The sequence below is a fragment of the Colias croceus genome, chromosome Z (assembly GCF_905220415.1).
Source record: "Colias croceus chromosome Z, ilColCroc2.1".
In the NCBI taxonomy this organism is placed as follows: Eukaryota; Metazoa; Arthropoda; class Insecta; order Lepidoptera; family Pieridae; genus Colias; species Colias croceus.
This window is the reverse complement of record NC_059568.1, coordinates 6,476,736-6,494,487: the sequence shown is the minus strand read 5'-3', so window position 1 is coordinate 6,494,487 and position 17,752 is coordinate 6,476,736. Positions and strand designations below refer to the sequence as shown.

The following is a 17,752-nucleotide window of genomic DNA, read 5'->3' as shown; positions in this document are numbered from 1 at the left end:
TTTGGGAGTACTGTAACTGCGTTTTCATTCACGAACCGGTGTATGTGATCTCACTGGACGGCACACCAGAAATATTTGAGATAAAGAAATCGCTAATGGAGGTTGGAGTGCTAAGTTAAAACCAAAACGTTTCAATGTATGGTAGGTTTAAGAAGTGCATGAAATTTCAGAAATTAAGTTCACTGTCTGTGTAGCGGAGGCGGTTAGTTATTAATTTTCAGGTACCATCAGAAGAGAAATCAACAACCTTGAAGGTAAGTTAAACGTGAAAAGATTTTATATATTGTTTTCACCAGCCCAGCTATAATAACTTTATAAGTTAATAGAGTTGATACAATTTAAACAAGACAAACGTCAATGTTTGTTTCTTATTACGTCGTCTGCTAAGGTCGAATGATTTATTAAATTCAAATATGTGGTTCCTGTAGTCGAAATAGATTTATTATAATGTAATTTCGGATGATACAATAAATAGTATCATAAAAATTGTATAAATACAAAACTGACATTCTGCTGCACTAGACTCACTGCGAAATAAAAATTAGGTATCGTAATAATTTTAAGATTATTCATTAACTACTAAATGTAAGAAAAAAAATAATTATGTACTTTAAATCCTAAACACAGTGTAATCGTTTACTACTAATGGTACGGGAGCTATTAACGTTTTAAAAATAATGGATGGAATTTCACTTATTTCGATGATATTTTAATTATTTTGAAATAAAAAAATGCGTCTGGCACCTATTTAACAACGAAAAAAACGTCTTGCAATAAAAATGAATGTCTGATGGATCTATCTAAAGGCAAAAGATTAAAAATTACGCGTTAAAAAATGACTTTAAATTAAGAATATTTTCCTGTGCAGATAAGATGCGCAACTAATAAACGCAACCACTGCGGCCAGTCAGACAGCGCGGACTCTAACCGAAATAGCAAGAGGAACAGTATATCAAAGAACCAACTATACTAAAATTCTCTCTTGTCAACGTTGCTACCTCCTATACGATAAATTAAACGTTTGTCAAAATTATATTTAAAGATATTCATACTTTATTAATATTTTCTTATTATCAGCATTGTAAGTCTATTATGTTAATTTTAATTTATGTTTGAAGAAAATCAAAATATATAATGTATTTTTGATATTTGTCGAAGCTAACCTTATGTAATTATCCATCCATAGCAATTTATAGTCTAGCCTCTGTACTTCAAAGCTTTTTTGTGAACAATTAGCATTTTTGTTATAATTATGATTTTTTAAAAATATGTTTTATTATTGTTATTTTCGTTCTCAACGAATCAACAATTAAATTAAACTCAGTTTTCTAAAACATTGTATTTTAGATATAAAATTTAATTACTGAGTTAATGATATTTATGGGCATTCCATATTTACTTTTTTTATTTTTTTTTTTATTACAGATGTCTTCAAGAAAATTGAAACGCCTGAAGAAATTAAAACAGAAGAAGACGAAAAGCCATCACTTCCTCAAAAGACTGTAACCCTTGAAGTAACGGATAAAACAAAGAAAAAATTAAAACCCCAGAAAATCGAGCATGTTTCACTAGAGATGAGTTCCCCTCAAAAACCTGAAGAGCTAGAAGGGCCTCAATTTGCTAAACTGAAGCTTAAAAAGCCTACACAAAAACCCAGAGAAGAACCAAAGACAGTAGCTTTACCTAAGTTTCAATTAAAAAGCAGAATAAAATTAATCACGGATTGGCCTCCAAATCCAATAAAACCTATACTTACTAATATAGGAAGCATAAAGCAGTGTGGAGATTTATCACGAAATATAAAAGAGGCTAAAAAGATTAAAAAGAAAATAATAAAAGAAGAATTACTTCCAGATCTAGAAAAGACTGAATTAGAGCAGCTTGAAAAAATAGAATTTGATAGAGCTAAAGATATTACTGATACAGTCGAAGTTTTACCGAACCAGCAATCGAAAGAACCGTTAAAAGAAGAAACAGTAACAAATGAAATTCCGGCTAGCAAAAAGAAAAATAAATTGGTGCCCATTAAAATAGAACAAAAAGTGTTGCAAATAGATAAGCCGCAACATGCAGAAAATACTGAAGGACCTCAATTTACGAAAATTAAACTAAAGAAAACTATAACACAAGAGAAACAAGACCGTGCCATTGCTAAAATTCCTAAATTACAATTAAAAAGCCGAATAAAGTTCATAAACGATTGGCCACCAGAGATATTAAAACCGTCTGTTTCTATAATAGATAGTATAAGACAGAGCGGCATATTATCAAGAAATGTCAAAGAAGCTGCAAAAATAAAGAAAAAACCTATAAAACAAGTTGTACTCCCAGAAGTTGAAAAAATTGAATTAGAAAAGCCGATGTTTACACATGAAGATATAATTGAATCAAAAATTCAGCTTCCAGAGGATGATAAATCAATCAACGAGAACATAACAAGTGACGAAAAGGATGAAGAACCAGAACAATTCACTATACTTCCTCGCAAACCTAGTTTGAAAAAAGTGGAGGAAATAGAAGATGAAGTTGTTATAAAAAAGAAATTAAAACCTACTCGAAAATCATCTGTAACACTGCCCGAAATAACGGAACCAGAAATAGTTGTCTTTAGACCGAAAAGTACCAAAACTTTGGAAGACGTTGAACAGGAATTTAATATCCAATTGAATTCTTATGCAGAGGAAGAGATATCCATGTCTAGTAAAGTGAAATTAAAACCACAAAAGCAACCCACTTTTGGAGAAGAAGCTAATGAAACTTCCATTAAATTCTATGAAGATGATCAATCGGTAGAAGAAATTATTATTTCTGATACTGAAAGTGATGTGGATAAAGAATCTGCAAATGTGGTTTTATCTATGAAAAAATCAAAAGTCATGCAGAAAACACATGAAGAGGATATGTCTGTAACTTTGGCTAAGCCAAAAAAACCTATTGAAACTTCAGAAATTATGGAAGATGTAAATATAACTTTAGATAAAAAACATGAATATGTCATAGATAATCAAGAAGAAATTGCCTTTGATATAAAGCAACAAATAGAACAACGTAAGCAAGAAGATTTGACCCTTTCTAGTAAAATTAAAATTAAGCCTAAGAAAAAGGTTAGTAAAACCGAAGCAGCTGATGAAGTTTCAATTAAAGTAGAAAAATATATCGAAGATACTGAACAAGTGGAAGAAGTAATCATAAGTGAAGATGAATCAGAAGGAAATGTAGAAATGGTTCTTAAACGAAAACAAAAGAAGACACCGTACGAAGTAAACGAGGTAGAAGAATTAAACGTGGCACTCAAACCGAAAAGGGTTAACAAAGCACCAACATTTGAAGAAGAGGAAATTACCATATCAGCAAAGCGAAAGCCTAAGAAGCCTTTAACTATACAAGGTATACTATAATATTCCCTTTTAATTACAAACATTATTTTATCTTATTTTATTTCTTAAATATGTATTTGATTGTTTTGAAAAACAATTAAAAGTTTCTACATTTGATAAAAAAAAAATATTCATATCCACACATAGTGGCGAGTTATGAATAAAGCCCATTCATCATCGATTTTAAATGTAATATATTGTTAATATATAGTTTTGCATTAATTAATATTTTTAGTTTAGTTTAGCAGGGTGGTAAATATATTTCAAATCTATACATCTTATCTTATCTTATCTTATCTTATATATTATATAAATCTCGTGTCACACTGTTTGTCCTCAATGGACTCCTAAACCACTTAACCGATTATAATAAAATTTGCACACCATGTGCAGTTCGATCCAACTTGAGAGATAGGATAGTTTAAATTTCAAATCGTTTTAGAGAAAGCGGGCGAAGCCGCGGGCGGTAAGCTAGTAATATAATAAATCTGTAGAAGGGTCAATTCTGTACATTGAAAATATTGAAAAAATAAATACCAGGGGGTGTTACTGGATCGATACCAAACCCAAATATGTGTTTAAAAAAATTTTTGTCTGTCTGTCTGTCTGTATGTTCAGGCATCACGTGAAAACTAACGGTTCGATTTCGATGAAACTTGGTATAATTATACCTTATTATCCTGGGCGTAAAATAGAATACTTTTTATCCTGGAAAAATACGTAGAAAAAAATTAATCTTAATTTTTCAGTTTTATCCATAGACGTTGTTCTGTAGAACCGCGAATACACGTTGCGTATTATTATAGGCCTAGCCGTATTTGGGTCCAATAGATATTTATAAGATATCATTGTCAGAGTTACTCAAAATGAAGAAATAAACCATCCACGCGAAGACCGACATCCGCGCGGACGGAGTCGCGGGCGGAAGCTAGTATAGAATAAAAATAATGCCGTGTAAATATTTGATACGGTCTTTGATAAATATTTCAATACACTATTAAATTTACAGAAGCAGATGTAACGATGAGTATAGCAAGAGAACAAGAATTCCCAGGTATGTACTAAATAGTAGCTAGTTATGTTCGCAGCGCAATCTCAGGCATTGTCTAGCTTGCGGTTGTTGGGTTACAGTTAAATATTATATAATTATTTTTGAAATCTATAATCTATAATATAAAAATGAATCGTAAAATGTGTTGGTAAGCGCATAACTCGAGAACGGCTGAACCGATTTCGTTAATTATTTTTTTATAATATTCCTTGAAGTTCAAGGATGGTTCTTATGTAGAGAAAACGTGAATATGTACCACGGGTGAAGCCGGGGCGGACCGCTAGTCTATAATATAAAAATGAATCGCAAAATGTGTTGGTAAGCGCATAACTCGAGAACGGCTGAACCGATTTCGTTAATTATTTTTTTATAATATTCCTTGAAGTACGAGGATCGTTGTTATGGAGAGAAAACGTAAACATGTACCACGGGCGAAGCCGGGGCGGACCGCTCGTAGCAAATAAATATAGCAATAATCTCATAAATGCCTCTAGTTGGTTCAACTATAAAATAATTTATTTAGTATTTCACAACTATGAGTTTATAAAAGTGTTTGTATTGTAATATTTAAACAATTTGCATAAAATTTGTTGACCTTTTTAAACAACTACCTTCATTTTCAGAAACTCCAGTTAATGTACGCTCTGGTGACATCGTATTCGCAGTTTACTCGTATGTTGCCGAAACTGATGAAGCTATAAGTTTAGTAGAGGGTGAACGATTGTACATACTAGGTAAATTTTATTTTATATCTAATCATATTCTAATTCTTTAATTAATATAATAGTGAAACAATATATTACTAACTTTGCCCACGTAGATACAAGAAATTCCAATGGGAATGCCAATTTTCTATATCATATCATTATATGCTTAACGTAAATAAAACCGGCCAAGTGCGAGTTGAACTCGCGCATCGAGGGCTCCGGACAAACCTATTTTTTTATTATGTTGTAACTTTAATTAATGCTTTAAGCAATTTTTCCTTGATCTGTGCTATAAGAATTTCAACTTACTACTAAGACGGACAGCAAAGTGATCCTATAAGGGGCTGTCCATTAATCACGTGAGGCTTGCAAGGAGGGGGGAGGGGACCATCAAAACATCACGAAATATCACAAGGGGGAGGGGGGGTAAAGTAATATATCACGTGTATTTATTTTTCGACAAGCGCACGATACTCAACCGAAAAGCAGCGTTACATGAATTTATTTTTAGTCAAACGCGTACAACTTTTTCGCATATCTTTCATTATTTTTATGTCATTCAAAAACAAACTGCAATCTTTCCGTCTACCTCTGAACGTTTATTATAGTAGTCTTTAATTTACTATAATAAAATTAGATGATACTTATACCAGTATTTTTTTATAAATAAAAAATTGATTCTTTGCAGGTACGAAAAAATACACGTGATATAGGGGGGAGGGTAGGTGTAGTCTTAAACCTCACCACGTATCACCAAGGGGGAGGGGGGGTCAAAAAATACCAAAAAAAACATCACGTGATTAATGGATGGCCACTAAGGGTTCTGTTTATTCCTTTTGAGGTTCAGAACCCTAAAAATAGTCTGTCTCTAGCTTCCTACCATCTATAAAATCACAATTACTTTTTTTATGTCACCACTCCTTGTCAACCTTATTTGGTGCAGTGTATTTGAAGGTTTTATTTTTATATTTTAGACACAACGAATCAGGACTGGTGGTACGTACGTAAACATCTCACTGAAGAAAAAGGTTGGGTTCCTGCTCAGTACTTAATGGATGAAGAGAATTATACTTTGTATCTACAGAAGAAGTTGAACGAAAAAATAGATAAACTTCCAGTATTTGAAAGTAAGATTTACTTGTAAATTCTTCATTAATCATACCCTAAATTATTATGTAATTACTATTTATATCGTTAATGAAATAAATACAAGGCATCTTACAAATACATAAAAAGAAAGAGTACAACTTATTTAGAACTTAAACTTTATCACTTATTAGTAATTTCTTCCAGGCAACCAGGAATTCGATCATTTCTTGATATATAAGATAAATTTACAACTCAACCGATTTAAAAAATATTTTACCATTTCAAACCTGTATTTTAGATGAATGATAACGGGTTTTTCAAATATTCATATAATTATTTCAGAGCCAACATCTGAAGAACAAGCCATTGCTCCTATATTTGTTGAAAAGCTACGGCCAAAACATACACCTGATGGCTCCACCGTCCAATTCGAATGCCAAGTTGAAGGCTATCCAAGACCACAAATCACTTGGTTCCGACAGACTGCCATTATTAAACCATCGCAAGATTTCCAAATGTATTACGATGATGACAACGTTTCGACACTTGTAATTCGCGAAGTATTCCCAGAAGATGCGGGTACATTCACATGCGTTGCGAAAAATGCAGCAGGTTTTGCCTCGAGCACAACCGAGTTGATAGTCGAGGCTCCTCTTTCTGACCACGGATCTGAAATGACTATTTTGTCCCGAAAGAGTCTTTCAAGAGAATCGTCATTGGCAGATATTTTGGAAGGTATACCACCAACCTTTTCAAAACGTCCAAAAGCACAATACGTCGATGAAGGATCTGACATATATCTTGAATGTCGTTTGGTCGCAATACCCGAGCCTGACATCACTTGGTTGTTCAAAGGTGATGAAATAATGCCAAATGAAAATATTTCTATAGTCACTGAATCAGACATGCATATGTATTGCAGTGTATTAAAAATATCTCATGTTAAAAAATGTCAAGAGGGAACATACACTGTATTAGCGATGAATAGGGAAGGTGAAGCAAGCTTGCCAATTGTTCTCAAAATTAAAACGGGAGAAAAAGAAAAACCGCAAGTAATTGAACCATTGAAAAATATAAGCATTCGGGAAGGTGAGAGTTTCGTACTAACGACTCAAGTGGTTGGAAATCCTGAACCTAAAGTTACGTGGTTCCGTAATAATAAACTTCTTAAATCTGTTCCTGTGAAATCTGATGGCAATGTTCATTCCATTACAATTATTAAACCTAAGAAAGGAAAGGATGATGGAGTATACACATTGAAAGCCATCAACTCAGAAGGTGAAACAGAAACGAGTGCTGTAATTGTAATTGAAGGTATGGTATAAGTTTTACGATAATAACAATAAATAAGTGCTAGGAAATACTAATGAATCTACATTCCATTACATACTTATAGAATTTTATATTTTGTACAGTATAATATTTATATGCCCTTTTAAAGGAAATCCTGCTACATTCACAACGTTGTAAAAAAAATCACAATTACTTTTTATTGTGATTTTTTTTAGTGTGAATTGTTCTAAAAGTGTTTTTGTTTTTTATTTCTATGTTTAAAATATTATTAATAAATTTCCAGAACCAACAGAAGAAAATGCGGAGCCTCCTCTGTTTATTCATCGATTCCAAGAAATAACTGTTAAAGAAAAGGAAACTATAAAACTTACTGCTAAAGTGACTGGAAATCCCGTACCTTCGATAACATGGTATAGAAATAATAAAATAATTACACCTTCAGAAACAATAACGCAAAGGTTTGATGGTGAAAATATTGAATTAATTATTACAAATGTGGACTCGGAAGTAGACTCAGGTGATTACAAATGTGTCGCATCCAACAGTGCCGGAAAAGCATCGCACGGTGCAAAAGTGACAATTGATGTTGAAAAAGTAACTTTTGTGAAGAAATTAGAGAAAACATATGAAATTGAAGAAGGAAAAACGGTTATATTAGAATGCAAAACATCACACACAGTTTCCACAAAATGGTACCATAATAACAAGGAATTGAGTGGTATGGATCATAGAGAAATTATACAAGAAGGAAGATTGCACAAATTAAGAATTAAAAAAGCAAAACTGTCCGATAAGGGAACATTAAAATGCGTTGTTAAAGATCAGGAAACCAGTACCAGCTTAACTGTACACGAGACTATACCTGAATTCTTACGTAGGCTTCAAGATTTTGAGGTTAAAGAAAAAGACATTGCCATTCTTGAAGTTGAAATCAATTCAGAAACAGCTGATGTAATCTGGGAAAAGGATGGTGAAGAAATTAAATCTAAAAAGAACAAGTATGAATTGGAAAAGCGTGGAAACGTTCGTAAACTATTTATAAGGAATACATCTGTGCATGATGAAGGCGAATATGTATGCAAGTTAAGAGATGATTTATGTACTGCAGAAATAACGGTTGTCGAATTACCTCCTGAAATTATATCAAGGCTACAAGACCAAAGAGTAAATAAAGGACATAAAGCTACATTTGAAATTGAACTCACTAAGGGTGATGCTCTAGTGAGGTGGCTTAAGGATGGCTCAGAAATACAATTTTCGAACCACATGCAGCTAACGATCGATGGAAAGAAACAAAAGCTAAAAATATATGACTGTGATCTTAGTGACGCGGGCGAATACGCATGTGAAGTCGGAAGTGAGAGATGTGTAGCGAAGCTTGTTGTGGACGAACCTTCTATTGATTTTACTATACGTCTACCAGAAACTGTAGTCATTCCATTGGCCGCAGATGCCTACTTAACGGTCGAAGTACCGGATGAAAAATATGATGTGGTGTGGTACAAGCGAAAGACTGTCCTCGAAGATACTGACAAATTCACGTTGATAAGAGACGGAAAGAAGCGAACCCTTATTATAAGGAACTGCATCGAAGAGGATCAAAGTGAATACTCTTGTGTCTTATTTGATGCAAGGTGTTCTACGAAATTGAAAGTTGAAGGTTTGTGATTTTTCTTTACTGATATAATTTAAAATCGATTAATGTATATAGTTTATATTATAAAGTGATATTTATTATTCAAGTCTTTAATTTTTTTATGTAAAGATAGGGCATTAATTCAGATTATATTCAAAAATTATAATTAGGTACCTATTTATTTTATTACAGTTATTGAATTCCCGCCTAAAGTTATTGCTTATGAAAAGGAATATAAAGTAAAACGCGGCGGCGATGTTACTATCAATGTTCAGTATGAAGCAAACCCACCTCCAAATGACGAATGGATCGTAAATGCTAAGATTATCAAAAGATCTAAACATACAAAACCATCCATCGATTCACAAAATGCAAGCCTTACCATAAGGAAAATTGAACATTCCGACGCTGGTATTTATAAACTCAAACTCGAAAATAACTGTGGAGTAGTAGAAATTGAAATTAAAGTCATCGTTATGGGTAAGATAACTAATTGTTCAATGTTTCAAAGGAACCATATAGAAAAAAAACATCATGATAATAATATATTTTTTTTATTTTATTTAAGATATTCCTTCACCGCCCGGAGCTCCAAAAGTGCTTGACGTCGATAACACGTTTGTGAATATTTACTGGAGTGAACCTACCGATACTGGATATTCACAGATAGAATGTTATGTTGTGGAATATCAAGAGATAAATACAACCGAGTAAGTATATCAACCGTCACGGAATATATTGAGCTGTAGTACAGTTACATGTTTGAGCGATGTCATGTCTTTGGATTTCAAATAATAATTTGTTACAGATGGATTTCCATAGAAAGTATAAGGAAGAACCAATACTGCGTCGAAAATTTGAAGACAAAATCTTCGTATAGATTCCGCGTGTTCGCTGTAAACGAAGTAGGTATAAGCGAATCTTCTGAGGTCACTGAATTTATTCGAATTGAAAAAGCTAGTGTAGGTCAAGCACCTAGTGTAGAAAAACCACTCAAAGATATTATAGTTAACCCCGATGAAAGCGTGGAGCTTTCTTGTATATTCGGTGGTGTTCCTGAGCCTAAAGTAATATGGGTTAAGAACGGAAAACAATTGAAAACAGCTAAAGCAACATATGTCAACCGAGTAGCAACTTTAGTTATAACAGCTTCTAAGACATCTGAAGGTGAATACAAATGTATCGCTACGAATGAATTCGGTGACGTTGAGACGTCGTGTAATTTGGAGATACAGTTGAAGCCTATTATAACTGTGGCCGACAGTGAAATTGATCAAAAGAATAAGATTGACAAAGAATGGTCAGTTACGGCGAATATTGAAGGAATTCCGCGACCAAACGTTATTTGGTATAGGAATGGTACCAGACTTGAAACGACGGAAGAGATTGAAATAATAACGACTGAAATCACGAGTATCATCAGGATATCTAAACTTAAGCGATCTCATAGTGGTAAATACACTATAGAAGCAAGTAACAAAGCAGGAACTTCTGCATTGGATCTTTCTCTCAAAGTATTCGGTAAGTAATGTGCGCATTTATTTGAGTAATTCAGTAATTGTACCATCACAAGATGAGGCGTTAATATTTAATAGAATATCACCGCCATGTGAATATGTTAATCATTTTAATTAAAAACTATATTTTAATTTAATTAAACTAGTAAAATATTCATTGCCTATCGTCGCTAAGATATTTTGAATTACTTTTTAGATAAGCCCAGTAAACCCAAAGGCCCAGTAGTCCTCCGAGAAATTAGTAGAGAATCAGTAACAATAGAATGGAAACCACCAGTCGACGACGGTGGTATCGAACTGACCAAGTATGCTATAGAGAAGCATGATCCTGAAGTAAATCAATGGGTGAGAGTGGCCGATGTCAATAAGGACGTGGAAACATATTGCATTCAAAGACTGAACGAAAACTGTGAATACATGTTCCGCGTTATGGCGCAAAATCCCGTCGGCGTATCGGAGGCTTTGGAAAGCGAACCGATTGTTATTAAGACTGCTTTAGGTAAGTTGCTTCCTATGATTAGTATATTAACTTGGATGGAAAATTGTATCTTTAGAGGAATCCTGATTTATTTGAAATACTTTTATTTTGTTTTAATCTTTTACAAATGTATTGACATAGTTGTAGTAGTTATTAATTTCATCCAGATCATTTCTTTTCAAGTTAAATCGTTACCGACCATCCTCGAAAAACTGTCTTGTTCATATAAGTCAGGATTTCTTTTTTAAACATTTAAAACAACACACTATAACTAGATGATTTATTATACAAGTATTAAACATTATTTGAATATACATTTAATAATGATGTCTAAATTATCATTAACATAATATTTTAATATTATTTTAAAGACGTTCCATCCCCACCCTTGGGTCCATTGGGTATATATGGTATTGACAACAAATCTGTTACAATAACATGGAATCCTTCGGAGAAAAACGGAGGTTCAGCAATTCTGGATTACTCCGTTGAAATAAAGCAGGATTCCAAACAATGGATACATGTGGCGACCGTACCAGAAACATTGGCTGAAATAGACAAACTATCACTAAACTCCACATATCAATTTAGAATATGCGCTAGAAATGAAATTGGCACGAGTTTGCCATACGTTTCTGACGAGAAGATAACTATTGGAAAAACATTGTGTAGGTGTCCAAGACATAGCTGGCTGGATGAGATTACGCTTGGGCTTCAATATCGATGTTATCTAGCTTCAAAAATTTTGCGCTTATTAGGCTTAGATATAATAAAAGCTTGTACGGGTATTGTTAGTCTATGTTTAATTAGCTAGCAAAATTTTAACAAGTAACAAAATAGATACATGCTTAATAAAGAAGCTTCGTTAATGATGCACAAGAAATTCAATCAAACTGAAGAATAATTATATATAATATCAGGCACTAACACATTAACTAGGTGCTGTTTAGAAAATTGTACACACACGCTGACTGATTATACGATATAACTATTTAGTACCTCTGTATGCTTTTACATGGCAGCTTAACAAGAACGTCAGCAAACGCTTTCAACGAAAACTTTTTATTTCGGCCAACCACTAGATAGTGGCCAGATGGTCAAGAGTATAAATTTACATTTTCTCATATTTCAGCTCCTCCCTCACGGCCTCAAAGGTTCATAGTAAGGGAGATAACATCTAGGTCTGTGACACTGCAGTGGGCCGCACCGGATAGTGACGGTGGAAGCCCTGTGACGAGTAAGTTTTTAATAAAGAATATTTCGTGTGATAGCCTTTTCTAAAAGAGCATGTAATAATCAATATTTGGGAGAATCCGAAATGTTTTATGTACTAGCATTTTGCAATAGTTAATATAAATAAATCATATGAAGAAGTATTAATATTAGTAGTAAAATATCAGCAAATCCTAAATAATTTGAATTACAGTTTGATTAAATCCAAATATTTTAGTAAGCGAATTTAACTTTTCAGACTACATCATCGAGTACAAGACGGTGAAAGGGAAATCGTGGTCGAAGGTGATAACCGTTGGCGGATCAGTGTTCGAACACTGCATAGAGAACCTGAAGGACAAGGAACAGATCGTGTTCAGGATATCTGCTGAAAACGCGATCGGCGTGAGTCTGCCAACACAGTCGCAGCATGTGCGCTTGGACAAACATGCGAGTAAGTTTTAATTAGTAGTTACTGGTTCAGTAGTTAAATCTATAGCAAAAAAAAATATAGACGGATAGCAGCAAAGACTGACAATTTACTTATTTACTATAAGGAATAAAAATTGGGCAGAAATTTTGGGACACTGCTGTAATACTGTATTTGTCATAATCCTAATTCCTCGAAATGAACAGCATCATTTTCAAGAATAAGTTATAATTTAGATACCTATAAAATAATTTTAAGTTTATGGCTTGGTTTTGATTTATTGCAAAAAAATATTGTGTCCTCACACAATCCAATCAATCTCGATACACAATACACATACATTTAATCGGCCCATTTATTATTCAAAATTTAAACCTCTATTGAAATTTTCCCCCTCCCAGCGGTGCCGTCACCCCCGACCGCGCCGCTCGAAATGCGCATGGTCGGCAACAACATGGTGATGACTTGCTGGGGAACCCCAGAGTGGGACGGAGGTGCTCCCCTCCTCGGATACAATATAGCCATCCGTGACGTCACCAAGACCATGTGGATAGAGGTCGGCAAAGTGGACGCGAACAACCTCCAGTTCAACGTACGGGACCTGAACGAGAACCACACGTACATGGTGCGGATATACGCGAGGAACGAGATCGGACTCAGCGAGCCGCTCGAGTCCGATGAGCCGTTCAAAGTCCTGCCCGGGGAAGGTGAGTGTCTTTCATCAGCGCGTTTTTTCTCCCACTGCAATGACAGGTCATCTATGAGGTCATAATCCATTAATTAGAATAGTATTCTCCTTTGCTTTGACTACTTAAGTACCATAAAATTAAACGAAGTGTAACCTCAAAAAAAATGTCTTTATTTCGATCAGTACATAGTATTGAATAAATCTGTAACTGTTACCGAGTACTTTATTATTACTGCTTATTATTAAAGTCACATCTATTAAAGAAGATTAAAGACTTTGCTGCACTTTATTCGCAGCATTCAAAACTTGACACTAAACTCGACCAAGCGAGTCGATTACATAAAAAATAAATTACATGTAACTAATTGAGAAATGTCCGTATCAGATTCGCACTTCGACGAGGAGCCAGGGGAGATGACGGAAGCCACAGAGCCGACGTCGTTCAGCCAAACCACGACCTCGTGGCTCCGCGAGCACAACATGGACGCCGACATCCGCTCGTACGCGAGGGGCTCGCTCCTTCGCCGCGACGAGTACTTCTTCCGCATCTGGTACTACGCCAAACAACTCTTCAAGTGAACACCCCGCGCGTCCAAACAATAATTACCTGTGATATCTCAACACGACCCATTCTAGTACGATAGTCGTAGTTTAGCGCTAAAGCGTACATCCTTCGACGATTCAGTTGAAGTATTTATTCTAGACTAAGATATTTATTTATTTAATTTATTTCTCTATTGTAAATAAAACCTGACCGACGTGTTCGTGCGTCGGTGGGAGACGTTAATATAGGTGCAAAATTTTCATTTCGATATACGAGGCACGAACACAACTGGTCAGGTTTTATATTGTATTACTCAAATGTTCGATAATAAATTGCTGTTAAAATAATATTTACGGCATTTTATTTGCGTGTTTACCATTAAAATTTAATTGCAAGCAGGTAAAAGCATTTTCCTCGCGTGTTGAATTTGACGTTAAATCAAGCATTAAAGTAAATAAAGCCATTGAAAAGTTTGTGCAGTAAAACTCAATACCATTCGCATACCATTCGTCAAATTTCATCTAAAATTTCATGCAATTCGTTTTGGTTAGAATCAAATATTTTTCGCATGTCATTGTTCGTTAAACGAAATAACGAGAGGTGTTGATGGCGTGAAGTTAAAGTGGTTAAAGCGTCGTATACCTACTTAGTATGAAATTTAAAACGAATAAAATCCTGAAAGAAAAATTTAATTGGAATTCCAGTGAGCAAACAACAAATATAATTTCCTTTGCTTAAACTTACGCTATTTAAACGGTATTGTGGAACTGACGGAAATTCATCTCGGCAACGGATGAATTACAAAGGGACCTGCAGTGTTCTAGTGCTTTTTATTTGCGACTTGTTTTCAGTTTGTCGTATACCTCCCTTTGTGACACAGGAGACTCCCCTCGACTAACTTGTTATGCAATTTATTATCCAGTATTAACTATATCGTAAGGGTTGTTGATCAGCTTTCCACTAATTGTAGCTACGTAACATTTGGCAGATTAAACGATTGTGGTATTTTCAGGAGCGATTATGCATTTGTGCTTAGTATTATGTCATATTATCTAACGAATATGTATATTTTTAATAAGTAGGTAGGTACTTACCGACCTAAGAAGTAGGTACTTTGAATGTTCATAATTTTCATCTTAACGGCTAACAAAGAGCTGAGATGTAATTTTGGGTTTTCGAAGCCAACTCGTCATAGCGTCATGATAACTAGGTACCTAGAGTCTAGACGAGGTTATTGTATGTACCTACACATAACTAAGCTATCTCCAATGATATAAATTTCTACGTAAAAGTACAACAATATTTTCGCTGAAATGTTAATTTAATTTTATTATCCTAACAACTAGGTATATAATATAAAGTATTAATGTATTCGATATCAAGTACCTTATTTCCGATTAGGTAGGTAAATTATGTAGATAAAGAGCTGGCTTATAAATAGTGGAACTGTTTCTCCAATATCCCATAAAATATTTGCAATGCCAGGCAAATATCCGTCGAAGATCCAGTTACTCTTCATGACTGTGTTACATTGTAATAAAACTACTTAAATTTATTATTGCCCCATTTTTTTATTGCCAAAAGGTGTGTCCATTGGTCTAATTGAAATTTACAAGCCCAACCCATAATACCCTGGGTGGCCAAACCCAGCAATAGTGTGGAGCCCATAAATATGTTTATTGTGAAGCATAAAATTATCAAGTTTACTCCACGAATTATATTTATGTATTATGTTATCCTTATTTATTAGCCAGTAAAGCAGCTGACAATCTGGATGGATGGATGTCGTAAGGGGGTCACTGAAAATCAGTGCTGAGGTATTATGTCTCAGGTATCCTGATTGGCTTCCTTTTGTAGCGCACGCAATTACACATAAATTATTTATGTTTTCTATTACCTCTTATTTATAATTTACAATGATATTTGATATGTGTGTTGTGTGTGTTGGAATGAATGGTTTCTTTCTTTCTTTCTATCTTTATAAGTAGGTATATGGTTTTTTTATCGATAATATATAACAAATCTAAAGGGAAAGGGGCTTGTAATTTAATAATAGTATCTAGTTTTCTGTTCATTTATTCTTAATTTTTATATTAAAATAAAATAAAATTACCTAAATTTCTATTTGTAATATCTGATGGTTAGATTGCAGTCGAGTCACGACTCACGGAGTGCATGTTGACTTGCTACAAATTAAATTGGTTGTAGCCTTGTTGTAGCGGCGGGCGAGCCAAAATTTTATTAGCTCATAACTTCGTTAGCATGGATTTCATTCCGCTATACATTGTAATTCAATGCAATTATGTTTGTTACTTAGCTATGAAGCTATTTTATAATTATTAGGTTTAATACTTCATCGGCCAATAATTCGAGCCGGAGGGATATAATAATCTTATTTGTGTTCATCCGCGCTGCAGAGTTCCGTAGTCAGGATAAAATTAATTTACTTACTTACAATAATCCATTATAATGGATTGTGTTAGAAAGGCAATGCGGTAATTTATTTTTTAATTATATTAAGAAACTTACGCTTTAATTTTTGTACCACCACAGAAATTTTGTCTATAATCTTAACTTCCATTCATATTACGAGAGTATGTAGGTATGTTAGTATTGGTAAAGGTATTATTACCTGCTTTAAACTAACTAGACAATAAACATAACATAATATGAAAGTATTCCATAAAGGTACCCACTATAACTTCGTGAATGAATAAAGATTCGTACATAAATCAAGGTGCCTTTACATTATACAGACTTTGATACGAGCCTGAGGATTCCTGAAAATTATCCGCTTCACGATAATAGATAGAGACCTACATATGCATGTGATAGCTAAATTACAGGCGCGCTCTTACATCCATTAAATTCACGAAAGAATGAGCTCAGTGCGCAGCTCAAAGAGCGGAGTCAAAGCAAAAACTTAGCAGAAGTTTTAATGCAAAAAGCGAGAATAAAAGCAGGAACGACTTATGTGAGATCATCTCGAGATATTCAGAGCTGTTACACTGCAACGCCATGACACTTGTAACGTAATATCGCGTTTTAGGAGACGAGGTTTTATTAAACATTTTAAGATATTTTATACCTTTGTACTAAGATTCTTGTACCTGGATACTTCCCTGTATTTTAGTGTTTTATTATTTATTTCAGTACTAGACTTGCGCCCGCGGCTTCGCCCGCGTTTTCAAAGAAAAATCCGTATAGTTCCCGTTCCCGTTCGAATAACCAACATCCATCCATCAAGAATTGGTAGTTTATTTTAGTATTTTTTATTTTAGTATTTTTTAGTTACTTAGTATAGGGACCATTATAGGGACCGATGTTTATACAACCCATAATTAAAATTTAAGCATGATCTCACGGTGCCGGGATATCGGCGTGCTGGAGTCAGGAAACAAATGAAACAACAGGGACATTTTAACGTCGTGCCCTGTACTGTGCATGGCCGCGCCGGCCACCGAGCTACAGTCAAGCATCGCCATCGCCATACATTTACATCGAGCCTCGGATGGGACGGTTGCGACACGGTGTAGCGTCTCATCCTTTATCTGTATAATAAATTCTCTGAAAATCTGTATTAATTGGTATCATAAAAAAATGTTACCTCTAAAATGAAACTTAACTTTCCCACTCGGTATTTTTTTCAATAAGGTAATTCGGTCTCAAACTCTAACTCGCCGACGGGCTAACAGGGGATCACCTCATATCAAAATATTATTGTTGCGGG

The 17,752-nt window shown here is 34.3% G+C and overlaps 1 protein-coding gene across 1 annotated transcript in view; it reads left to right on the top strand.

Moving 5' to 3' along the window:
• LOC123705469 (titin-like) overlaps nucleotides 1–14,371 on the top strand; it is a 65,915-nt gene extending 51,544 nt beyond the window's left edge. Inside the window, exons 14-28 of the mRNA XM_045654248.1 lie at nucleotides 1,426–3,387; nucleotides 4,387–4,431; nucleotides 5,052–5,162; nucleotides 6,110–6,262; nucleotides 6,567–7,538; nucleotides 7,801–9,177; nucleotides 9,346–9,633; nucleotides 9,722–9,863; nucleotides 9,962–10,674; nucleotides 10,867–11,169; nucleotides 11,520–11,816; nucleotides 12,281–12,385; nucleotides 12,620–12,814; nucleotides 13,192–13,497; nucleotides 13,864–14,371. Coding sequence (XP_045510204.1) covers nucleotides 1,426–3,387; nucleotides 4,387–4,431; nucleotides 5,052–5,162; nucleotides 6,110–6,262; nucleotides 6,567–7,538; nucleotides 7,801–9,177; nucleotides 9,346–9,633; nucleotides 9,722–9,863; nucleotides 9,962–10,674; nucleotides 10,867–11,169; nucleotides 11,520–11,816; nucleotides 12,281–12,385; nucleotides 12,620–12,814; nucleotides 13,192–13,497; nucleotides 13,864–14,057 — 7,163 coding nt within the window. The 3' untranslated portion in view covers nucleotides 14,058–14,371. The remainder of the gene's footprint in view (nucleotides 1–1,425; nucleotides 3,388–4,386; nucleotides 4,432–5,051; nucleotides 5,163–6,109; nucleotides 6,263–6,566; nucleotides 7,539–7,800; nucleotides 9,178–9,345; nucleotides 9,634–9,721; nucleotides 9,864–9,961; nucleotides 10,675–10,866; nucleotides 11,170–11,519; nucleotides 11,817–12,280; nucleotides 12,386–12,619; nucleotides 12,815–13,191; nucleotides 13,498–13,863) is intronic.
• Nucleotides 14,372–17,752: the final 3,381 nt, after the last annotated feature.